The 25386-nt window shown below is 46.3% G+C and overlaps 1 protein-coding gene and 1 pseudogene across 4 annotated transcripts in view; both read right to left on the bottom strand.

The window, feature by feature from the left end:
- LOC144146786 (lysosomal alpha-glucosidase-like) overlaps nt 1–25386 on the bottom strand; it is a 152593-nt gene that overhangs the window by 11992 nt on the left and 115215 nt on the right. For all 4 annotated transcript variants that reach the window (XM_077678719.1, XM_077678718.1, XM_077678721.1 and 1 more), the window contains 11 exons: nt 24976–25066; nt 18901–19013; nt 17412–17537; nt 16676–16804; nt 13559–13630; nt 12492–12599; nt 11411–11501; nt 8119–8245; nt 4402–4573; nt 3595–3708; nt 62–192 (listed from right to left, as the gene is read on the bottom strand). In XM_077678719.1, coding sequence (XP_077534845.1) covers nt 62–192; nt 3595–3708; nt 4402–4573; nt 8119–8245; nt 11411–11501; nt 12492–12599; nt 13559–13630; nt 16676–16804; nt 17412–17537; nt 18901–19013; nt 24976–25066 — 1274 coding nt within the window. The remainder of the gene's footprint in view (nt 1–61; nt 193–3594; nt 3709–4401; nt 4574–8118; nt 8246–11410; nt 11502–12491; nt 12600–13558; nt 13631–16675; nt 16805–17411; nt 17538–18900; nt 19014–24975; nt 25067–25386) is intronic.
- LOC144146788 (iripin-2 pseudogene) lies at nt 21744–23578 on the bottom strand (annotated as a pseudogene).

The raw sequence follows: 25386 nt of genomic DNA, 5'->3' as shown, positions 1-25386 counted from the left end.
GCACTGTACTCTCCTAAGTTCCAAACTATAAAGAAAAAAAAAAAACGCCTGGCATACTCACTCGTAAAAAAGGCCCCGCAGCACTGCACTACCAGTCTCGTGGGCTGTGTGGAAAACTGTGTACATGTAGGGCAAAAGGCGTGCCCTGGCTTCGTGGGCTGTCGAAGACGCTTGCAGGACTCTCGTAACCTCCTGTGGAGAATAATCAAACGAAAGTTTGACGTGGTTAGGAAGACGCTCGGATAGCTGCGTTGTCAGCAAGACCGCGAGGCCGGAAACGATTAAAAATATTTATTGCTATGAAGGAGCACGGCCTCCTCATTCCAGGAGTACGTTGGAATAGACCGCTTCTTTTAAGCGCTATGCACCAACAACCGCTGGAAGCTGAGGGAAGATAGCAACATCGGGGAAGAAGTAACCTTTTTAATCAATTTGGAAACAGAAAACAGTGAATTAACGTTTAGAAGAAGTGTTTTTTTAAGTATCTCAAGGTAGAAATTGCACTATCTTCTTGCAAACTTCTTAAATTGTATTAAGGCTGTATGCAAGACATTGTAAAATGCAGTAAACAATTTCAAATTGCAAAACGCTGAAATCGTAAGGGTCTTTTTTTACCATTTGAATACCGAAATTATTTTTGTAAACCCTGACTGCATTGTACGAACCAATGTCACGGCAAAAGTTGCACAAAGCGAGGTAGCGGTTGCTGCAACATTTCAAACGCAGGGACGCACGTTCACCCCGATCGCAATTTGAATAACATTGCTAAGTTTAGCCACCTCGTTTTCGGCAGTATATTTTACTTCGTATACAATAATTATTGCTCCTCGCGTAACCAGTCCTGCTATCAGAAGTGCATGCCTGAACACGTCGCGTGGTGCAGCGCGCGCCGCAACTTCTGGCGCGCCAATCGTTCAATTTCCCAGCATCTCAATCTCTCTGTCGAACACAGCAATAACTGAACGTTTTATGACATCGCCATGAGATGGCACCGCCATCGTCCACTTCATGAATTCCGATTGCATATGCAGCCACTCTATTTCACACTCAATTACGAGCCACGGTGAAGTCGTTGGCTCCACGTAGTTTTCTATCGACTTCTTTAATGTTGCTCATCTTCCCGTAATCTGGCACACGTTCTCAACCATTATCCCCACGTTAGCGTCACTGTTCAGTTTCAGTTTCAGTTTCAGTTTCAATTTATTATTCGTAACAAAGTATACAATGCGTGAAAAAATATTATCCTGAAAGGGGTCCCAGAGTTTAGCACTGTAATGGGACCCCTTAGCACTGTAATGGGTACCACAACAGATAAACTGACGAAACGGGAATTCAACTGACCGCGTAACCTCAACCAGGAAAAATATCGGCGAAACGCAGAGCGCTCGAACTACGTACGCAGCAGCCGCTTCGCACACTGGTCATGCTTTTTGTTGCCATGGCTATAGAGTTTCCTATTAATTTATACTAGAGGGAAATATGGCGCCACCGTCTAGGGGAGCCGCGCTTCAGCGAGCGTGCCGTCATGTACCGGGCAGGCACGTTCACTTGTCCTTGGCATGGCTAATGGACGGGCTTAGAAGTTGCCACTGGCTGCAATAAAGCAACGAGATTACTGTAGACGTCTTAGATGCGAAGGCATCTCATTCACCCGCCTTGTCCCTGCATCCGGCGTCGGCGTCGTCGTCGTTGGCGTCCGCCCCTCCCCCATTCTCCTCGCCGCGCGAGCTGCGCTCTCCGCCGCTCACCCCCTCTCCTCTCCGATAGCGAACACTCTCTCGCGAGGGGCATTGGATTGGATTCGATTGGATTGGCTTAGCTTGGCTTGGCTTGGCTTGGATTGGATTGGATTAAAGTCGATTGTGTTGGGTTGTGTTGCGTCATAGCCGAGGCAGGCGCACTGGCGCCGGCGCGTCCCCTCACCGTTATGCGCGCTATAAAACGCGGTGCCTGCGCCGCTCCGCTCCATCGTTTCAGCTCCATTCCTCCGCTGTCCAACGCTGCAACGTGAACCCCCTATGCGTCGCATCTACACAGGGGTTCCCGCGAGGGGAGGTGGGAGTTTTTATATAAATTTGGTTTGTTATTGAAAAGTTGAAGATCCGAGAAGATGTAATTTTCAGGGATTACTTAGAAAATTAAAAATAAAAAAAGCTGCCCTCTCTTTGTTAATTTTGGGTTCCAGACAAAAAAGAAGCCATGTGGCTAACCAAGCCAAGTCGGCAAAGAACGTCGCTAGCTGCATTGGCGGCGCACACGATGGACCGCAACTGCAGCGCCAGATTTCCCTCTAGTATATAGTAGTATGAAACTCTATGGCCATAGCGACACCCATTTGGGAAGGCCGTTTCAACGAGCGCAGCTGGAGAGCCAATCACGCTTTAGAAGCTATCGTCTGCTGCGTTTCAGTCTCTCTTTTTTCTGTCGTTTGTGCGTTTGCGAGTGAGCTGCAATAAGAGAGGTGACCGGAAGGCAGAAGACGAGGGTTCAGCTGTCCTAGTGACACTAAGATTTGACCACCCCTTCCCTGCAAAAAAGGAAAAAGGAAAAACAGAAACAAAAAGCAACACGACTATGGCTGGCTGGAAAATCATCTTGTCAACTTTATCTTTTCCCCCATTAAAAGTCAGTAAACGTCAAAACCCTTGCATTTCACGCAGGTTGGTGCACTGTTCGCAATATTAATGCTTTTGGAGCATCCAGGCGCGGGAAAGCGGAATTGTATAAGAGATCGCAAGATGCGCAGTTGCCTCACCCATGTTAGTGTCCGAATGCAAAGGATCCGTATGCCTACGGTGGTGGCACGTGGCACGAATTGTCAAAGACGCCTTCATAACTTTACTAGCCAAATCTGTTTCCCCGAAATAAGCCCGTACGACCAATCGATAGATGGAATCCCCTCATGATGATGCAATAGCACCGACTGGAAAGTAGCAATGCCAAATACGTCTTGGCACAAAAAGCACTTTTTCTCGGCCTTTTCCCCAAATGCCGTCAGCTCATTGTTTCTTAGGGCTAAGTCCAGCCTGTATTTTCACTTCACCACCGAGGCATAGTTGGGCTAGTTTAGTATCTTCACAAGCCGTACTCTTTTGTAAAAATATTCGGGGACTTTAAACAATAGTGGATGATATTTTGCGCCAGAACGTTTTTATGCAGTGAAACGTGCATGTTGAAAATTCTTTATCCTCAGCGGAACCGAACAGGTTTATAAATTTTTGTGTATGAATGATTAAGTAGGCACATTGGCCTAATTGTACGGCGCCCTGCTACCGCCTCAAAAGAAATGGTCTATGCATAGAATGTTGCTCTAAAACCATTTAGGGAAAACTAAACGATTATGTTTTTACTCGCAGCTAGAATAACCTACATGATCTAAAATGCTGTATTATTGGGCCGCTATACCACTGTACAATTAAAACCGTTTGGCGCTTTGAATGGAGTCCATATACTTTAGAAAGCTACGTCCCCAAACTGCGTCAAGGGGCTGTCCTGAAATCTTATAACCGTCTGCTACAGGTAAACGCAAATGCTCAGCCGTTACAAAAGAAAAGCTGGTATTTCTTTCCTTTCTTTTGGTTTTAGAACACTTACCTCGACTTCCGTTGCGGGTATCTTGCTAACGGAGAGAGGTAATAGCGCCGACACTTGATGCCACGCTAAACGAATGTCTTCTGGTGCTTCGGTCCAATCGCAGAAGCCACCCACCTACAAGAGAATGTAGGGGTGGGTCATGTGACTGATGTCGTCATATACGTGGAGAACATACGCTCGTTTGCCCAAGTCTCGAGATTGCTGCTAACGTTGTTTGCATTCTTCAGACTTTATAATAGATACAATAAGACAGCCCATAGACTTTCTGGGCTAGCGTAAAATTCCTGTTTTTTTTTTGGATTGTAAGTATTTCTAAAAAATTCTCAATAGTGTCTATAAGCTGTGCACCAAATCGACACACTTTGGGTGCTGATGAAAACTGTTGCTCCTTGTCTTTTCCGTTTTACATAGTTTTGTTGGTTTTTTCGCTCACATGCTCTTGCTACTGTCCTTTCTGTTGCCGAAAAAGCACAAGAAATGAGACCATGCGATGCCTCCAATTAATTTGTAAAATTTTCTTTGCTTTTGCACTAACCTGACCACATGCTCAGCCTTCCGCATGCCGGTTTATGCTCATGAAACCTAATGGGACCAGTCACTTCTTATCGAGGCAGCTATAATTCTTCTTTTAGCAAACTTCCGGAAAGCCAACTCATGAGCTGTTCGTTAGCTTAACGTGAACCTACAAACGAAATTACAAAATGCGGGACAATTATTTCCAAACAATTATGAACTAGTTGTATGAGCAATTTTTCTTTAAATTTCCAGCAATAGCAACGGCACTACTCTGCTTGAAGCACTGCTTACAAGAGGCACACCAAACATGGAGAACTCGATGGCCTTCACGATAGCCTTGCGCAGATTTTCCCAGCTACACCGGCGCTCCTCGAACCAGTGGCCTCCGAAGGAACCCGAGCCGGAGAACGTCGCTCGGCTCAGGATCATCGGCCGCCTTCCGGGAGACAGGTTTATGAGGCCCCTGCGACAAAGACGGACGATCAGTACCCCACACCGCTTTACAAGGAAGTTCTTCAAAGCTCCTTCATTTTACCCAGTGGATAAAATCGGCATTTTATAACTTGCCTGAGAAATAGGCGAAATCCTTCCCTGTTCCTACAACTCTCCTCTCTTCGGTTGCAAATATCACGCTTAAATTTCTATCTCTTTTCACGTCCCAGTGCGGACTCCTACTAGAAATAACATTTTATTGAAGACTCACCAATATCAGGTAAAAGCAATAAAATTGACAGTGTTGTCCCTTTATTGCCCGCTACCCCTTGTCTGAAAGGTTTAGACCAGCCAGAATTACTTGTGTTATTCTAGTGCTACTTTTATCAGCTGACATTCATTACGGGAAGAAAGAAGAAGACAGTGCTACTCCTTCTGAACGAGATGCGGAAAAACGTTACGATAGCATGTGTAATAGCTAACGCCGCGCTTGACTGCGAGCTTGACTTCAGTAACGAGGCTGCAAAGACGTTCCAACTCTGTGCAAGGTTAGTGAAAGTGCTAACCAGTTCAACTTCGTTTATCAGCAATGTAAATAATGAAGAGGCCGGAATTTTGGAAGGATTTTGCTGCAGTGAAAGAAACCCAACCACCGTGCTACTTTTTATTACGCCACACCTCGTTCGGTTGACTAGGTCCGAAGGTGGCTGTTCCTTGGGGGAAGAAATTGTTACAATATCATCAGATGCCCTTGTAGTAGCATAGCCAGAAATATTTTTATTCTCACCCCCATATGAAGCATCCGTTAAGCCCATCCCACTGCAAACGTAAGCCGAAATACTCGCCCACTATAAAAACGAGCGTCGCGAATACCCATTCTCCCACCCGAACCTCTCTTGTCATGAAGCTACTACCTTCCGGCGACTACATACTACATAACATAACATAATCCACATAACACCATTCTACATGCCATGTATCCGACCCTATACCCTGCCACATGCAAATCCTACCCCCCACCAGTCGCCCTGTACCACATGGTCTGGGAGTGCCAGCAATCCCCTACCCTCACCCCTAATCCCAACTCTACCTATGAGCAGTGGGTGGAGCTGCTGACCAGCTCCGACCTCTCACACCAGCGACGATTGGTGGAGAGGGCACGGATGGCACACAGTCCAAAGCATCCCGGACTAAGGAAGCCCCCCCACCGAGCCGGTGCCCTAACATCAGCATCTCGACTCAAATAAAGCCCATTCATCATCATCTCTCTCTATCTATCTCTCTTTCTCTCTTGGGGGGTGGGGGGTGTTATAAGCCCCCGGCAAAAAATATGTAGAAAGACAGCCCGTGCTGAAACAATATGCTAGTAATGTTTCGGCTTTAAAGGAACAGTCTCCAATTTATTGATGCGGTGAGTAAATATATAAAAAAATTACAGCAAGGCCGTAAGAAAGAATGCAGCACTCAGAAGATATTGGTGGGCGTTCTGACTACAAAACACCCCACCCCCCTCCTTCTTGGCAAAACGCCCCTGCTATATTGCATCGGGTTTTCTGACTTGCCACTACCGACGGAAGTCACCAGGATGACACACGCAACACATTTAAGTCTCACATTGAGCGGTTCTCATTTCTCGACTAATAGCTGCCGCTTCCAACCGTTATGATTAGCTGAGTGTGCTCAGTATATGTTCTCATCGACCCGCGTTAGATTTCTTTGTATAATGGTGTTGATTTAAATGCGTCATTCCAGACGCTGCGTTGTCTAGGATACTCTCTCGGCCGGGGCTGCTGCTTTACCGACGGAGGCGAAAAAAATGCACTTGCGGATAACGTTTTGGCGTGCACTATAAAGGGTTCGCTGTTGTGTTCACTCCATCCGGGTGGCCCTCCACTACTACGCGCGTCGTAAAGGTAGCGTCAACGCACTAAATTGCGTTTTTTTTTCGCATTATTCCGTCTTTCTTCCTTGTTCATGATGACTTTTTTGGCAAAATATGCCTTAACGAAGAAACTACCACGTGAGAGACCACGAGCAAAGTCACATCGAAGCACGAAAAATATATCTGCATAGCGAATAAAGAAATCCTCGCTCTCTGTATGGGAATGGCCAAAATTTCCACTACGGTGTTATCTCTTCTCTGCATTTCAGACGTGATGGCGCGAGGTCTTTCTTTTTTTTTTACTCAACCTTTCATGATGCTGGATTCCACAGTCAATGCTTAAATTCGTTTATCCGAAGTCATACTCCACCTCACAAGGAGCTTGGAGCACGGTGAAAGTTTCGCGTACAGCGGTGGCGTCCATGCGCAGCTCCATATAGTGCCGTCATTGGAGGTTCTGTCCTGATTTTTGCATTAAGATTTGCGCAGTTTCGGATAATTACGTAATTTAGGATCCGCCAAGAGGACTGATGTAGGGCATTTTGAGCTTTTCCGCTTTAGTGCTGCAATTTGCCGCGAACCCATGGGTTGTTTGCAGCAAAAAATAAAAAATTTGAACTCCTGATCAAGCGAAGACGAAGGCCTTATGACTTAGGGCTACGCGTGGGTAAAAAAAAAAAGTTACCGGATAAGTTGACAGGCTTTATTTGGTTCATTGATCAATTAATCGGGTGCGTTGTTAATGAAAAAAGTAAAAGCAATGCTTCACGTTTGGCGGGGATTTCACTGTCACGTGGCCAACACGGTCAAGCTTAAATAATTCCAGGCATTCATAGCGAGTTCGCACCGCTTCGTTGGCAAAGAAGTTTGTTAACATTTTCGGGCATCAGTATTGTTCTAGGCCTGTTTACAGACCTTCCGGATGAGGTAAGCTGATCGTCATCATGGCGCTGATGAAGCCGGGACGCTTATTACCGCGCTCGTCATTTCTATTCATTACTGAAATCAGGAACATCGGCACTCACCGATGTCCTATCCTTAATTGGAGGAGGCGCTGATCAATCGGGGTTTACTTTTCCAGTATACCAAAGCGGTGTGAGTGCCCGTTTCCCGTTTTTTGTACCCGGTATGGTCTTCTATTCGTATTAATATGGCCATTTTCCTATCTTTCTTGGCTATCTGCTCGCAGTTTTATCACTATCACCTGTGAACATGCTTGCATTGTTTCCTGTTGTGACTTAAGGACTGTTGTATAATCATGAGTATGATCCTCGGCATACTTCCGGAGAATTTCATCATGAAACTCTTGTTTCATGCTGCTGTGATGACTTCAACCGTTTAACCAGTTTTAGAAAACAATCGCGACTAAAGCATCATTCCATTTATCAGGAGGTTAATCGATCAATTGCCCACTCATACCTGATGTATGCGCAGTGTTTGTCAAAATTTTCAAGGCCAAACCGAAAGTGCGCAGGCCGAAAAAATTTCAATGTACAAGCATACGTCCCGAGCAAACCTGAAATGTTTCTTGCCGGAAAGCTAGAGAAAACACCGTTTTTTTCTTCCTGTCATAAAATAATTTGGTCACATTTAGAAGTAAAGCTTATTCTTTCTATTCTTCGTGGTCGAGAAGGCTTAGCATTGGCCTATAAAAATTTGACACAGGGTGTACATAACCCGCAAAGAGTGCTTACTTCCACGTCGCCTCGGAGTGGTGGTATCCATACAGGTTGTGCAGGTTGTAGTGGATGTCGGCGGACTGTTTGGCGTCTCCACAGACGCTCTCGTCGAACATGCTTCGTCCTTTTCCACATTGCGCTCCTGTCGTAAAAAAAAAATGGTGCACGCTAGCTTTCGCAGTATCAAACTGAGCAATTAAGGCATTGGAATAGAGTGGGAGCATTGTAAAATGGTTATATCTGTACCTGATTTTCAGCAGTTTTTATCGCATCGATGACGGCTGGAAACCGTGAACATTACGAAGGTTTTAGAAGCAACGCATCAGATGTTCAGAACTCCCTAGCGCTTCGTTTTCTGCGCAATCATTTGTTTTACGTGGTGCTGGGGAGAAGAGATTCATTCGAAGAGATTCATTTCTTATCGACCAATAAAGAGGCATGCTTTTGTTGGTGTTTTAGACGGAAGCAATGACATGTGTCATTCTTATGCCGGTCGCTCAAAGCAAAGCTCCGACAATCCTTTTCACAGTGCAATGACTGAGACAACGACCAGCCAGTTAAATGCTAAGATTGTTTGAGCCAACTTTAGAAGTTTATGCGAAAGCGCTGATAAAAGTTTCTAGTAGGGATACGTTGAAATTGCTGATAAGAGGTATGGCTTGCCGGCAAGAAGACGCTTTGAAATTTTGCTCAAAAAATAATTGTTTTCAAAGTACGATCGTCATTGTAAAGTTTGACCTCAAAGGCACCTGGTTTGATTTTTGCGATGTACTGCTTGCGGCCCCCACGACGCATATGCCGAGACGTCGACATCAGCTTAAGGGGCTGGTAACAATTATGTCGTCTGGACGCAAGACGCGCACTTGTGTGCACAAAGCCGCGTCCTGCCTGGGACAAAACACCGGCTTTATTTGAATTTGATAGGTGGCTACGTCCATGTACGTCCTCCGAACGACACTTGCTCGGTTGGCGCGCTTCCAAGACACCTTCCCTTTAATCCCCAGCAGTGACCTGTGGAGGCAGGCTTTGGGTAGCTGACCGGAATATATAAGAAGCCCTGGTCAAAAGACCCATCGTAGTCGTCATCTGCCTTCGGCCAATGACCACTGCGCTTCCCTAGCCACTTGCTTCAATAAAGTTTTTCTCTCTCTCGTTTCATCCCTCGCCCCCTCACTCTAGGTTGGCCCGAAATGCAACCAGCCTTGCTGTTTTTTTTTCTCTTGTATGTTGCCCTTTCCCCACCGATGGTTCCGCCGGGTGAGAGGAGAGAAGTATCTCGTGGTTACTCCTGATCTTGTTCGGTGGAATGAGTAGAGGCGTCGCCAGTTGGACCACGGCAAGCATTTGTCAGCCCCACTATGGGCGGTTTCCAATTGTCCTACATATAATTTTGAAATAAAGTTTTATATAGTGGCTGCTCAGAGTCCGCCTCGGTCTTCGCGGCGACCGTGTCACGGCGGTGCAGTCCGGATGGAAGCAAGAACAAAAATGTGCCGTCATAATTATCTGTTATTTCTTATTCAAGCCAATATGTCATCTTTCATGTATCGTCTTATATTGCTGAAGAGTTAAAGCAAAATGTACACCTAAGAAGTTCAGTTGGACGTAAACTACAAGCATAGCGTGTCCAGGTAGTGAGTAATTGTTCAAGAAAAAAAAAAAAAAACAGCCGTAGTAGCGATAATATAAACGAGGAGCGTTATAAATTAGAAAAGGGGTGAGGGGGATAGAAGTAATTAATGGGTCTTGGTGAGAACAGCATTGCTCAAAATAGAAATGAATACCCAGTACAATATAAAAAAAAACGCATTTAGATCCCGTGGTGCAATTGCTGATTTATCCACACTCGAACATCGGACAGACGGGTACAACGCACATAGCAGTTCACTTTTAAAGGAGCCATGAAGACAAAATACAAGTTGGGTTTATTAGAAAGACTGCTTAGTCCCAATAACAACGATACCGATATCATCGCAATCTTCGAGAAAATAACGGATATATTAAAGAAAACGTGTGAAGCAGTTGCAACCCCCTAGTCAATTTCCCGTAACTTTTCTATGACGTCACGGAACCTTGTTTGTGCGATTGGCGGCCGCCTAACTGACCTGTCGCGATGACGCATGACTGGACGTCTGTAATGGGGCCTCTAGTTCCATTTGACCGCATCACTTGAATGCTAACGTGCAGTTAGCTCGCTGAAAATTATGTTTTATTGTTGGCCCGTATGACGTCATTCTTGCTCATAACAGGTCACTGTGGCGCAAAATTTGCAATTTTTAAATACTTCTTGCTTTTTTTCGTTGAAAACATCTTTTGTGTCTGCAATGGAGCTGAGTGAGATACTGAATCCTAGTTCTTCCAAATTAGACGAAGTTGTGTTTTCTTTTCATTGCTCCTTTAAGCTCCGTATACAGAAACAGCAGCGATTAGTTTTGTTCTGAACAAAACATTTCTTCTATTCAGAGTATCTTCGACATCCTAATAAGCATTGCCGCAGTGCCATCTTCCTTTCCCCTACAATTGGCTAATTTTAGTTAATTCATGCAGTTTCGGGAAATATTGCATTTTTAAAACGTCAAAAAATGCTGCCCACTGTACCATGTTTGAGGGTGAACAAGGCAAACTCTCTTGGCAAGACGCTATTTTAATGTAATTCCTAGAAACTCTACAACTTCAATTGTTTTAAAGTCTAGAGATGTGTCGCGTTTCCATACCCGCATAAGGCTCTTCTGCGTCATCAGAAGACATCCGAATGGATTTACCCTAAGTTAAGAGCGCGCTGTTTCTCCATTCCTACTGTTCTATGTCTTGCCCATTTAAAGAAAATACCTTTGGGGCATGGTGATGCTGTCAAAGCGGCCAGTACACATCCGCTGCAATGTGTCCAGCCTGTACAGCTTGTTCGGTCACCAATACCACTCGTTTGAAAACTACTCTCATTGATGTACACGTTTTACTGTTTGAAATCTACTCCCAATGATGTACCTATTTCAAAAACACGGCATTTGATGTGCATATTTAAAAACAATTGCCATTGATAGCACTGTTTGAAAATTACTACCATTGATGAACTTGCTTGAAAACTAGTACCATTGATAATTTTGTTTGAAAACTACTACCAATGATTAACTTGTTTGAAACCTATCACCATTGGTAACCTTGCTTGGAAACTACTACCATCCATGAACTTTTTGTTTGAAAGCTACTCACATTGACGTCCTTCAGCAACGCAAGAACCATTTTGTTGTGAACCTTTCATCATGCCTTTTCCCTACACGCTGTTCGAGTTCCGCAATAGTATACGCACCGACGACGTAAGGGGGACAGTTCCATTTGTTTCCCGCGCAGCCAGTCCTCGTTCTGTTCTCCTCATGAGGGTAGGTTGGCTCGTTGAGATCCTAATGGGACAGCAAAACGCATGCATGTCGTCTTGAGACAAGTTCAGAGGCCTTAAGAACAGCCGGGGTGATGTGGCTGCTAAAGAAGACAACACCCACCTGCCTTCGCGGCAGGTTTGCCCCAAACAATACTTTGGATACTTTGCTCCAATAAAATGTATCCTTACGTACTTAGTAGCGTGCCTATATTCCGCCTAAAAATACAAAGCAATAAGCGCCTATGGCCCGGCTTTCTAGCTTACATTTTGGCACATATTTTAGAACACCTTTCTAAACGTATCTTTGTCTCCAATCAATTATTATAAAATAGAATGTCCTATTTACGAGAGGTGAGGTCCGCTAACTCATAAGTGTGTGTATTTTGGAATCCCCGCTCATAGCTGCTAAAAGGGGCCGTTTAGCAAATCGCAGCGGGTAACACAAATGCATACTCTAGTGTTGAGACGAAAATTTGACAAAGGCAGCGCGTACAGACAATAGCTGCAGGTAAAGCTGCGAGATGGGTTTTTCAACGATCGACGATTCTTGCAACGAGCGGTAATCATAAATATTGCCGTTTTACGGGTTCACCCAGTTTTGGCACCGTCTGCGCGACTTGTGTGCAGCCTTGGAGAGTTACATCAGGGGCCCAGTGGTCTGGTACGCACTTCCGCCCCGCCCTCTCAAATTTTACCACAATGCTGAGGCCCCGGTCAGAACGCCCCCCCCCCCCCCCCCGCTCAAAAAAAAAAAAAAGAAACATTCCCTCCTGTGTTTTTTTCGCTGTTCTCCTTGACTATAATGCAGCTGTACGTATGCGTGTTCCGATCTGATGCGTTCCGTGCGCCTAGGAAATTCTACTACCGCGCTTTAAGTTAAAATGCTGAAACCTTGGTCGGGCCTAGCTGGGCATTTCAGCAAAAAGCGAGAGGGCCGAAAAAAACAGATTTTAAAATTAACATTGATTCCAGCTGACTCGGAACACGTTTAACGTTACTTGCGTTCGCTCACCAGCAGAAGTCCGTCGAAGCCGATCGTGTCCAGAAGGGATCGGCAACTCTGCTCCCAACTCTTGGCAGCATCCGGGCTCGTAAAATCTACGAAAGTTGCACCCTCGGTCTGAAAAGAAAGTTATCGGTGGATCGCGCCACTGAGGATTCACTCGTGCAGCAAAATGTTGTTGTTTCACTTGTCTGTGCAAGAAAAAACTGGTTTTGCCAGTTTACATTATGAGAGGGGAAGGGTATTATAACCTACTCATATTTTTTTATTCTATGGGGATTAGGATTACGTGGAGGAGCAAAAATATGGTTAGAGATTTCAATTAACGTAGCCACTGGAAGTCCTGGCTTACGTTCAGCTCGACTACCAAACGTCGATGCGCAGAGTGGCGAGTGCACCTGTGTAGCGACGACGCGCCAAACACCGCAAGCGCCGCGGCGAGCGGGTTGCTCACTCATCAGCACACAGTGCTGTGCAACGCTGCAAAAGCATGCGCTAAGCTATGGGTTAAGGCTACGCTGCAAATACGGACGGGTCCCGTGCGGCACAGATGCGTGGGGCATGCAGCGAAAGTGCAAGGCTGCGGACTATCTGCGCGCGTATACCGCGATGAAGCCGGAAACAGTTGCGCTGGCTTATATTTCGCTTTTGAATCAAACATCCTGCGTCGAGAAAGATGACATTTGTAATTGGCGGGTGTGAAAACTGTTGTTGCAGTTATTGGATGCTAGAAGTGCAGCCTAGTTTAGTGGCAATCTTGGTCCAGTACTGAGGTATGGCTCACGACAGGCAGACATCGAGAAGCGGTAGGACGATACGTGGTTCGTTTCTCGGTAAAAGGAAGTCTTCGTTATGAGGTCGTTGTTCCGTCGTGACTCCCAGTAAACTTCGTAGAGGCGTGAACATTATATTTGTTTTCACATTTATACAACTAAGCCCGCATGTTCAGTTCTTTTAATGTCGAAAAACCCCTGTTCATTCGGAAAAATCCACATTTGCCGTAGTATAAGCACAGCCGGAGTACGGCCAACTGGAAGACCGTGTAGTAAATACATGTTTTAGAGAAAGGCACTCACGTTGTTTAGCCTCTCAGCTTCTTTAAGAATCAGTGGAAGGCTATTCGCTTTTGATGCTGGAAGCAAAGGGTCCTGGTCAGGGGGGAGAAGGAACAACGATGAGTGAGCTCCCCGAGAGACATGAGTTTTACGATGCCAGTAGCAGCACTATGTGCACAAATCTAACATGGAAATGGTTTTAACCACGAGGAGGCTTTATAAATAGCGACCTGTCTATGTTCGGCGATTCCGCGGGCCCAATTTGCCATTGCTTGTTGGATTTTTTTTCTTTTCGGTGCCACTGCACCGAGTAGCTCTGCAATTGATCCTCATTTCGCCGTATTCGCGTTTGCTCGGCCTTGCGTCGACGTTATTTCGTCTTTATCTCTGTCGGTAGTGCTCAATCTTTGCCGATTTGTCCTAAAGGAGGGAATTGCACATGTTCCGTGGAGGCGGCGGTTTGTGACCAAATAGCCTTTTTTAACGCAAAATTGTTACTCCGCTAGGTTGCCGAAAGCACGCACCCGGCTGGCGTCTACCGAAAGCGTCCATATCGGCTAACCCTTTGCTAACGCGTTCCACACCGTTCCACGCATTTCATAGCGCACGTACGCCAGAAAGAATAAAACACAACGAAACATTCAGCTCATGTTGTCCATAGCGTGGATATAGAAAGTAAACACGAAAAGCAGTTAGGGCGCACTGTTTCATACTGTGCAAAAAAAAAAACAGTAAGAAACACTCAATGCGGGGTCAATTCCTACTGGCTGACGACGCGTGTCAAAAAAAAAAAAAAAAAGAGCGTGCATTAGAAACTGCACCCGCAGTCTTGGTTGGGCTTCAACTTCAATTTCGCTGTGTCGCAGCGGCATGAATGGTGATTCTGGAAAAAGTATCTGTAGTCAGACTGATTTCGAGGTCGTAGGCTACAGCTTTAGGTATAGCCTACAACCTCGATTTTGCGGATGTCGACTATATATGCTTGACATCAGCAGAGGCTCATCGCAAACCTAGCCAAAAGAAACGTTTTTGGGAAAACAAATGTTAAAAGACCCTGTACAACTTTTTTGCATCGTACTTTCGGTGAACATATCATACGCGATGGTATTTGTTGCGTACAGCTGGGAAAGACCGACAGCCGCACGGTAAAGGCAATTTCCTTTCACGGGGATACCACCACTTCGCTACGGCTAAGTGGTGGTAACCCGGTATCCCGATATCCCGAAGCATCTGCGCTTCTCACGGCAGCCATTGACCGTGGACGGCTGCCATACCAAACTTTGTCATTTGTTGGACTGGTAAGCCTCCCCGACGGAGCTTGTACAAGCGTGGCGCTCCAGTTAGGGTGAAAACGCCTCGTGGGCTGAAATTGTGGCCGCCAATTAGTGCCCGTTCACTGGAAAAACGTTATGTTTTCTCGAGAATGACGGTGCTCCCAAGCACAGATGAAACTGCTGGAGGTTTGTTTATACAAATTCAAGCCTTCCTTGGGTACTTTTGCACGTGCATAGATGAGATTAACGAAAAAAGAAATCATCTCGAGGTAAAGGCAAATGCGACAAATTTTCCCGGGGTTTGAATGATGTAAAATGATCAAAAATAAATAATGCCAGTCGAACAGGCAGCTCTGAAGCGGGTCTAGACTGGCCCGTATGTTCTGGGTTCTGACGGGTAACCCACGAACTGACTGGAAAGGTCGGTATTGATTGGTACGACCACTACATTTTATAAGAGCATCCGCAAATCGCAATACGAGTGAAGCGAACCTGGCGATTTTGAAGATAAAATTTAGCACCAGCTGAGGGAGCGCACCGTCCCTACACAGCAATTTTTCGGCACGCAGGCTCCCATTGTTGCCGCTGCTATGGGCAGGTTGCTATCTCTAAATCCGGTTGTGTTTTCAGAGCTTGAACTGGTGCCCGCCTTAAACCTGTCAGCATTTCGGTGCGATTCTGAAGTGGTCAGCAGTAAACATCGCACCACTGAAATATCCATATGAGATATCGTGTAATGCATCGCGTCACATAACGTGTTGCATAATGCATGACGTTAATAACTAATCATGACATTAATAACTAACCATTTTTACCAAATAGCAAAAATGGTGCGCACCGGATGCTACTTTCTGTATGCTACTTTCTGTTCCACTGATACACGGAGGAAGAAATGAAAAACTAATGTCAGGACCTCGTGAAGAGAAGGGAACCAAGGTGACTGAATCGTAGTATAAGGTCAAGCCCTAAAATTATTTATTACCGCTTGTGGGAACGCAACCTTAGCGTGTTCCCTTTCGTTCGGCTTCGCCGCACTGCTTGCTCCTCGCGGCAACTTGCTTGGCGATATGTTGGCAAGGGGGATCTACCTCCTCGCCGAAGGAGTGCCATGTGGCCGGTGAGAGCGCGCGGCATGCAAGCGGTGGGAGGTTGGGGCTCAGGAAGCCAGGCGGCAGGACGCGCCTGGTGACCTCCTTCCTTGGATGATCGGGCAAAAAGGAGGGCGACAATGGCTGCCATCAGCGTCCCAGTGAGGCAAACGCGAGCGCGCTGAGGCGCCCCGGAGATGACTGTTGTCGCGGTGAGTCGAACCTCTCGATTCCCTTAAATTGCCCGGGCGAAGAACCAGTTCCTCGCCGTGAACCAGCTAGCCTGCATGCTCTTTGTATATTTATTGTCCAGTAATAAATGTCAATGAGCGAAAACACTTGTCGCTTCCTTTGTCCCGTCGAGCCACAGCCCGCCGCGGCTGGCGCGGGCACAGCGCGCAGCTTGCTAGCTGGGCGAAACGAGAAGACAAAGACTGATTAGTCTCTCTCGTCACCGGTTTTGCTATTGCAGGGGAAGTAACCAACCTACTTTTACCCCTCGATCAAACCCACACGCTATACAACAGACGTGGGTGCTATTCATATAGCCTCACGAGAAATTCGTATCAACGTCATAAGTCCAGCTGCAAAAAAAGAACATCTTTCCTAGGTTATTATCTATTCGACACTGACCATGCTTTCGCTAACAGGAAAAGCACTCGCGGGCGCTCGTGAGGTAGAGAGTGCAAAATATGAGTAGATTGTGGCTGCTTTAAAAGAAGTATTATTTTAGCTTATCGAACAAAAATATATATTCCAGAGGAAAAAATACTCACAGCCCTAAGCATGACCTTGACGCCGGAATCCTCCATTTGCTGTCGGAGAGCACGAATCTGGCGGACAACATCCGCGTCCTCAGTAGCGACGCGTCCATTCGAGAAGCCTTCGTTCAGATGCAGGGCTGCCTTGAGAGTAATGAGAATGGCGACAGTTGGTGTCAAATGCCGCGTTATTGACAGGCTTCTTAATGTGAGCAACACTCGCCATTTGGTCTTGTTTATTCTAACTTCTGTAATTCTTGTTCCCTCGCACAAAGACTTCAATTGGCAAGTCACCCTTTCTCCAAGCTGAAAGCACCTTCAACGTTCTTCTGGTAATATTTCTGTGCTTTTTACACAATTGCCATTTGTATCCTTTAGCCACCAGCTTCCAATGCAAGCGTAACCACACTCACGCATAGCGTGGAGTACAGAACTTCACTAAAGTGTAGTTATTGTTTAAGGAACCACAAGCTTGAGTGTAGCAAACGGCCTCCACGCATTATGTTGACGCCAGTGGTTACCGTGGTGATACATTGTGCTTAAAGTCGCACTGTAAGTGTAACATTCTAGACGGGAATGTTTTATGGCAGGTGCGGGGGACGTATCAACATATAAGATGTGCTGCATGAATTCACTGACGGTGACGTTAACAAAAGTTTACTACTGGCACAGGTACTCCAGGACCAACAGAGACGTCGTGTTGCCTCATTCGGCACTGAGTTCCCACATGATGCACGCCTATTCAACTCACCACGCCCAGGCCTGCTTCGTTCAACTTCCGCACCAGGTTGGTCGCGTCCGAGAGCTTGAACTCAGGATCAAGGCTCAGATGCTGACCCAGTGCCCATAGAGGCGGCATGGCCGGTCTTCCAACTAGCTGAAACAGGCCCGGCCGTCATCCACAAGCCTCGCGAAGCACCGTCACAACAATAATAATATTGTAACCCGTTTACAACGTGTAACCAAACATATACATCATAACTGCCAGGGCTATAAACAGGCTACGCACAAAGCGGCAGTGCGCTTCAAACAATTACGACGATGATAAAAATTTTAGCGGGGGCTTTCGAGGTAGCCAAGTGAAGCGAAACTATGGCCTGGATTTGCACGCATTGCTTATGCTTACTGTGCTTTGGTCACAGTATTGGAATGGTGTTGGCAAAAGTTTTAACAAAGGCCCTCTTCCCACGTTGTTTGTTTTAGCCTATGTATGGAGTGTGATGGTCATTGTTAGGGACTCCCTCCTTTGCTTGCAGTAATGACAAGTGTGGTATGCTGAGTGTGGCATAAGAGCTGTGTGGAGACAGATATCTGTTGGAAGGTTTGGGCGGAAAAAAGTACCGATACATTACGGGCGGCTTACACGGACATGGATATATAGACGGAAATTGTCGACGGCCACGCAAACTATGTTTTAGTATTATAATACATCACCTTCTAATGTTTATACAGTTTCAGTTTGTGGGAAATGTAGATTCAAGACGTTGGTTCCAGCCACCGGAATGTGTCATTCACGTCTTTGTACATGGAGCCTATAAGCTCACCTTCATGAAAATCCGCATTTAAAGGCAAAAGAAGACGTAACGAGCCTACCAGCTAGTCTGGTCTGGTAGGCTCGTTATGCTAAAGCCGAATCTTTGGGGCTCATTACGACATGGTCGGAAGTGGCATCCCGAGTGCTAGTGACGTCCGAGTAACTGGGCCAGAAGTGATATATCTAAGGGTGACGTCATCACTTTTGGTGCATAAATATTTTTGATGTCATTGTAGTGAAGCAGCAGTAGCTGCGGCGCAAATGGATTTCTTGGACAAAAGCAGTCTGAAGCAGGCCGAGATCGCTCATAAATATTTCGAAACCCAAACTTATAACGAAGAATCTAAAGCAGTGGACATTCAACTATACAAAAATACTACGCTGAAACCGTCGTTGCGTGTTTGAACTTCCTAACAAAACTTATTGCTCAGCCAGCTCGACAGAGCAGTGGATCTTAAGCTAAGGATGCAGAACGTTATTCGAATGACGACGAACAATTTAGGGCAGCATAAAATATATCAACGAGAAAAAAAACCTGTGCGCTGCAGCATTTGAGTATGTGAGGTAGTGTGGACACCGTTACTGGACTCGGACGTTAGGCATCCTTTATTCGCCCATTCATAAAAAATGAGCTGAGGGTGATTGTGAAGTTTTTCACATTACTATAACATTTAGAGCCGCGAAGAACACAGGCAATCGCCCATACCTTCGCAAAAGCTCGCACAACGCCATCCGGATTCTCTTCAAGAAAAATGTCGAAATCAAGGACACCTCCCGTTGTCCTAAACGTGATGACCTTTTCCGGCTGCATCAAAACATCTGAAAAAGAGGGAAAACATAGGGAGCCGAAAGGAAGCATGTAATTGACCCTACTATGGGCTGCTGAAAGCTGATCGACAGTAGTGTACGCAAGTTTGACGAAAACAATTCCCGAGTTCCAGACAGTTTGCACCTATCGGTATGCGTGTGGACTTCAGTGGAGGATGATCGGGGGGTAGTGGGCAAAGGCGACTAGAGGGCGAGGGAGCTTTTGTTGGAGTTGGAGATCAGTGCGACTAGTACGTGTTTTTTAACGCTGTAACTGGTAATTTATTTTAAAAGTCGTAAAGGATTGCTATCTTGTTTAAAAGAGAAAGCCAATTTGCTCTCGCTGCTTATCATTACCCTTTTACAAATACCCTTCGCGTATTCCTGAAAAGTGAATGTTGTGGCAAGCCACGCCCGTTTGAAAATATGTACTCATCTGCTCTGTGCAGCAGGCCTTTCTTTCACTTTTCTCAGTGCGGGAAACTCGCGACTAGTATGAGGACTTCCTGCGGGTGAGAATGCAAGAGAAATGTATGCTAAAACCGAAATCATATAGGAAGACGAGTCCGGCGCCCGACATTTTAACTTCACGTGCACACATTATCGCCAGGAGCCAACGCGAAATCCTCTAGACGAACATGAACCATCTACACGAAGAACATAGTCTCAGCTTGCGTTTTCCGGCGCTATCTCGAAGCTCCCATGTATCATACGCTTGCTGAGGTCATAAACCTATTTTTGTTCCAAGGACTAAGAAAGGTGTCCTAGCCAGCTTTGATTACATACTTGGCCCATCAACAACGTATGCAGAGAAAGATATAGTATACGGCGGAAAGATATGCGGGCTCTTATCCCACGAGAAATGTGGCTGCAACACAGCTTGTTTACTTTCAGCCGCTTTCATGCTGCCAAGACCCCATTTGAGCGAACGTAATGGCGACGCTGCGGATTCTTTTTAACAGATGTCGCTACTGTCGTGGGTGGTCCACAGGAAAGGTTCATGGTGGATGCGCCTGCGCTGTACGGACATTCGGTCGCCGCGCTTTGCGCGTATAGGTCTGTACAGCACCACTACGCACGACACAAGTCTTTTTGCCGCAGTTGCGCAAAATACGGGATCGATTTTCAATGGCGAAAGCCTTTTTTTTTGTATCACAAACATGGTTCTAAATACCATTATTCCCGTATATCTGCCACCCTAAAGAAGAAGGGCACAAACGGAGCCGATGGGGGAGGGTGAAGCCAAAATAGTGCTTTGTGGCTACCCGCGCATCCACTGCCGGTGTGGAGGCCCGGCCCTCCTTGAAACATCTCAGCGACGCTGAGGTGGCAAAACACGCCAGTGGCCGCGCTCTCGTGGACGGGGTACGCGTAAATGGTTCCAACCACGGAGTGGCTCCGACTACATCGGCGGATGTCGTCGCCAGGCTCAAGGAAAACGGGCGATTCGGGCTGTTGAAACAGTTGTTGAAGTGGCAAAGCATCGTCGTTTCCAAAAGAGCACATGGGAAAGCGAGGCTCTCCCTACTCGTGGTTTTACTTTATGTCTGCCTCAACATTCAGATTTGGGTTTCTTTTAACAGTTTTTCTGAAACCATCATCAGGGCATTGACACATAATTTCCTGCGTCTTGGTGGATATCTTCAGCTTCCCCTGAACTGAATATATCCTACAGCATTTTCGTACGACACTGAGACCGATCAGATTTCGCGATTGCACCTTTTTCGTGTGCGACATAATGACTACCGACTATAAAGTGAAGCTTGCTGCGGCTGGAGTCCGTGCATTGTTTCTCTCCTTGCGGAACAACGCCTTCTGCAGAGCCAACCTCACCCCAAGCTCTCCGAAGAAAACAGCTGTAAGTCTTGTTTAGTTAATTTTTCCCATAACATATACCAGACAACCATATAGACCACCGCTAAGACAACTTTATCATTCCTTTCAGTGGACTTGTTATACTTAGTTCCCAGTGAAGATTTAATTGTTACAGAACTGTCATCTGCTTTCAATTTACGGGAGGAGTATGGCTACAGAAAACGACTGTAACGCTTGTTTTATCAAACCTATACGACAAGAGAGTATTCCATAATTATGCGTTAACACGACTCTTACTCTACGCCGAGTCTGATAAACATGTCAAGAATGGTTCGCCCCTAAAGAAGCTGTAAACGTTGCATAATTTTCGTTCGCTGTCAATACATGAGCTTTTATGTTTGTCGACGCCGACCTTATGTTTGCCTGCTGGAATAGAACTCAGTTCTTACAGGTTTCATCAAGTAATCCAGAAGCCGTACTAACTACTGGTACTAAATGATCGGAAACATAAATAAGTGTACATTATCGGAATATATGTGTGAGCTGTATACTATGCAGTTTCGCTGGTTGTCCACTTTCACAGAGGGGAATGAGTCCTGATGGTGTTTGGTGAGGTCTAGGCGAGTGCGTCTGAGTCGCCATTAAGTTATTGATTACCGCAGTGCGAATGACACCGCGGATTTGAACTTGGAAATTAGAGGCTTGCCGTAAGAAAACACACGAGGTTCACATCTCAGCACTCTCTAAACTAAAACGGGAAACCACGCTTTCTTAGGTATTACGTTGAAGAGCGCACAGTCTACCCAAATGGTCGACTAAAAATTTTTTTCTCACCTTGCTACTTCGAACAAGCATGGGGGGGGGGGGGGGGAGGTTCGAACAAGAACACGCATTCTACTCAGCTGCTAATACAACTAAATCAAAAGGGCTACAGTACAATTACAAGAAAATGTTTATTTCACTCTTTTCTTCGCCACGACCACGGCATGAGGTGTCTGCAGACGGACCCGAGGAAAGTTGTTCATAAGACCTGCGGGTAGCAAATCACAAAAAAACTGTATCGCGGGTGGTGTAGCTACAGTTTCTTCACCGCACCCATAAACAAGACTCGGTGGCTGACATTATCCCAGATGAAGAAGGCGAAGGGGTGGTCCACGCGGAAAATCACAGGTGGCACAGGCTTCACTACTCTTGCAGTTTTATAAATCATACGGATCGACGTCACCGCCGCAGCCACAGTGCCCTGTTCGTTGACTTCAACCACAGCTTTGTGCTTGACATCAGAGACTCGCAAGTCCTTCTCGCCACTTATCATTGAAAGGTCTGCTGCATTTGTGAACACGCTGTTAAGTCCAATCTTGCGAAGTACAGGCACTAAATCGTAATCGCTCTCAAGCTTGAACTTCGGCAGCCAGAGCTTGACGTCGCGCACCTGCCTGTCCTTGATAATTTTATCAATGGCTGCGCTGCTGAGGTCTGTCTCGAAGAACGACAGTCCTGTGTTGCTGTCGGGAAGCAGGATAACCATGCTGAACCTGTTCCCGGCGTAAGGAACTTCAACAGCTTTTGCCTTCAGCTCGTCCAGCTCGACATATTTGAGTCTACTCTGCAGGAACATAGTTGGCCTGCTGACTTCCTCACGCCCAAAGTTGAAGAAAGGAAGTGGCTTGGTTTTACGGGCCTTGAATTTGGTCAGCCACGTTCCCTTGAAGTAGACTGCATTGAGTATAAACGCCACCGTGTTCATAGGAAGCGGCCCCTCAAGAAGCTTTGCAATCTTTCCCTGCGTTTTGGCACGCACCCATTCGTTGATTTCCGCTGCCACACGTGGGCCGTCCCGTAAAAAGTCCACTGAACGGGCCTCGGCCTTGAAGTACTCGGCGAGCTCCCTTTTGTACTCATCCAGGATACTCGCGCTCTCCTGGAACAGCACAGTGTTGGCGACGTCTAAAGTGACGTTTGGAGAACTTGTTTCCAGTAGCGACTTGTATGCAAGCAGAGCGGCGTTTCGGTCGAGTAGTCCAGCGCTCGTGAAGCCAAGCACGGAAGAGAGTTCCCAGAGGGACGTGCCGTTGGCTCCAGCGTAGAGCATTCCCAGAGCAAGGCTGATGCTGGCGGGCGAGAGGAACACGTTTTCGTTCGGCTTTGTGGACCATATTTCCTTGGTTAAAGTGACGCCAAAGCTATTCATGGCTTGCGAATACTGGAACGAGGCATCCTGAGCGCAAGCAGACGCTGCCAGTAACATGCAGAGCAGAATGGTTGGCCTAACCGGGGCCATAGTGACAGTTGCTGTGATGTGGGCCAGGCACCAAGCGAAACATAACCTATCGGCTTCCTATTGTCTTTTTATCAGTGTTGGCGTAAGGCCCCAGTGCAACAAAACTGGGGAAAAACTTGACCGATAACGTTTTCCAGCTGCATCGACATGCACAGGGATTTTCCAGTGTCCTATTTACTCGGCGTCTGCACGGGGCTTGACGTTGGGAAAATACAAACTCGACAGGTTTCTTCTTGATTGCGTTGTGCTAATCGGGAAAGTACCGACGGCGCTGACACGTGTATGACCTTTAAAACCGCAAAAAAGGAATCGAGTACGTTTTCCAGGCGCAGGGGCATTGTCAATCTGACGAGAAAACCCGTGTGCCCATGTCCCCGGCCTTCAAAGGAGATGAGCAGCAGAAGAATACATTCAGAGGAAGAAGTTGATACCCTCATCTTCTTCGTCATATGTTTCGGCTCCGCCATCATGTGGCCAGCAAAGAGGGATCTTAATGCCCTTCAATGCAAAAGCTGATATGAGTGTTGAAACTAGGCTGTCGAAGCCGTTAGTACTTCCTTTGTGACTGAAGAGGACGTCCGCACGTGCTCGCCGAAAGGCGCGACACCGTTGACCACGCGAGGTGCGAGTAGTAAAGGAAAAGGCCCCAACCATACTGAATAGCTGCGCACCCGTCTGTTCCACACGTGTCGGAGACCCAATTGCGTTGAAACACGTATAGTTATGTTGGCATGCCAAAAGAACCGTTCAATGCACATCTCGGTTGGAAAGTGTTCGCTAAAGTGACTGCGACGACGCCAGTGGGCAGACGGCGTCGAAAGTCATCAGAAGCACCGAAGCAAGGAACGAAGGGGCAAACTTCATTTTTTCCAAGCACCCTTAGATCAGGGCACCTTCTTGGGAAGCTGTGGCCAGGACTTCGTCCCGTCTGAACGTGGGAAGTCTACCAGTTGGAGTAGGACGGACTATCGCCTTATGAATTATGACGCGATTCGAGTTGCAGTCTGTGCTAAGCGCGAAAAAGCTCGAGGCATGTATTCGAGTTAAAAGACGGTTGGACATCCCCTGCAGTTGGCAGTAGCTGTTCAGGTGCCCGGTAAATGTTCACTCGAGAAGTCGGCGTATCTGCTTGTGGGAAAGCGTACCATGGGGTTCATGGGCACAGTCGATCTGGCGTTACTGGCGCACAATTCAAAGAACCCACAGAAACTTGCAGCTTGCGGTAAACAAGCAGCATACGCCGGCGTGAATTTTAGCTTGTATGACCCAGGGGTCGTTGCTTTCAACTAGGAAGCAAACTGTGCTGCACAGATAATACAGATAACACAGATAACACAGGCAATACAGATACTTGTTATGACTATAGGCGTCGGAAACTGCTAGTTTATTTTTAACGCGTTAGCGCTATTAGGCTCATTTGGCACAAGAAATAATGGCGTACGGTCGGCTAGATGTCATTAATCATGCACATGATTCAAAAGAGAATCCTTTAAACATACACATGATCACACTGCACGTAAGCAGCGCTAGTTTTTCTTGAATAGCGTTAACATGGCGGTAGCCGTACAGCACGAGCATGCGGGAGGTATTACAGTGACCACAAAATGCGTATACTGAAGTAAAGCGCAAGTATACTCTATTAGTGACAGCTTCGCGTTGCTGTTTTTCGTCGTGTTAATTAACCGTTTTAATACACGGCTCTGCGGGCTATTTACGTCCTTTTGTTATATTACGGACGCCTTAAAAAGGTTTGGGCATAGTTTAAAAACAAATTCTTATCAACAAACAAATAATCAATGCTGCTATGATGACAAAGACTTTCCGTAGGTTGCGAGCGACGGATACGAGCGTACTGCGGTGAAAATGATGGCAACTCACCCATGGGGTTACTATTCCTCATGAACACGCCGATTGCTTTTCCGTCCTCTTCGAGCGCCAGGTAGAAAGGGTGGACGCCAGAGTACTCGCTCTTGTATTGCATGAAATAGATATAAACAGAAAAGGTAGTGGTTGTTAATCGGCATAGTTTTATAGAAACAGGCAGAGATCTCATAGCGTGGATTGACGACTTTGGATCTTCGGTTCTCTCGCCCTGTAAATAATTTCGACGTACTGGGATAGACATTTTGTACAGTTTTAGTTTTGTTATTTCGAGATCTATCATATTTTATTTTTTAACTGGTGATCCCTACCAATATGCTTCGTGGTCATGCCGTTTCTTCACCATTCTTTACACGTGCAGCACGGTACGAAATTAGAAGGTTACAGTACTGAGTCCGTCACTTAATT

The sequence above is a fragment of the Haemaphysalis longicornis genome, unplaced genomic scaffold (genome assembly GCF_048455015.1).
Source record: "Haemaphysalis longicornis isolate Haplotype H1 unplaced genomic scaffold, Haemaphysalis longicornis Haplotype H1 scaffold_7, whole genome shotgun sequence".
NCBI classification, from domain to species: Eukaryota; Metazoa; Arthropoda; class Arachnida; order Ixodida; family Ixodidae; genus Haemaphysalis; species Haemaphysalis longicornis.
The sequence above is the reverse complement of the archived record's forward strand: the minus strand, read 5'-3'. Positions and strand labels throughout refer to the sequence as shown.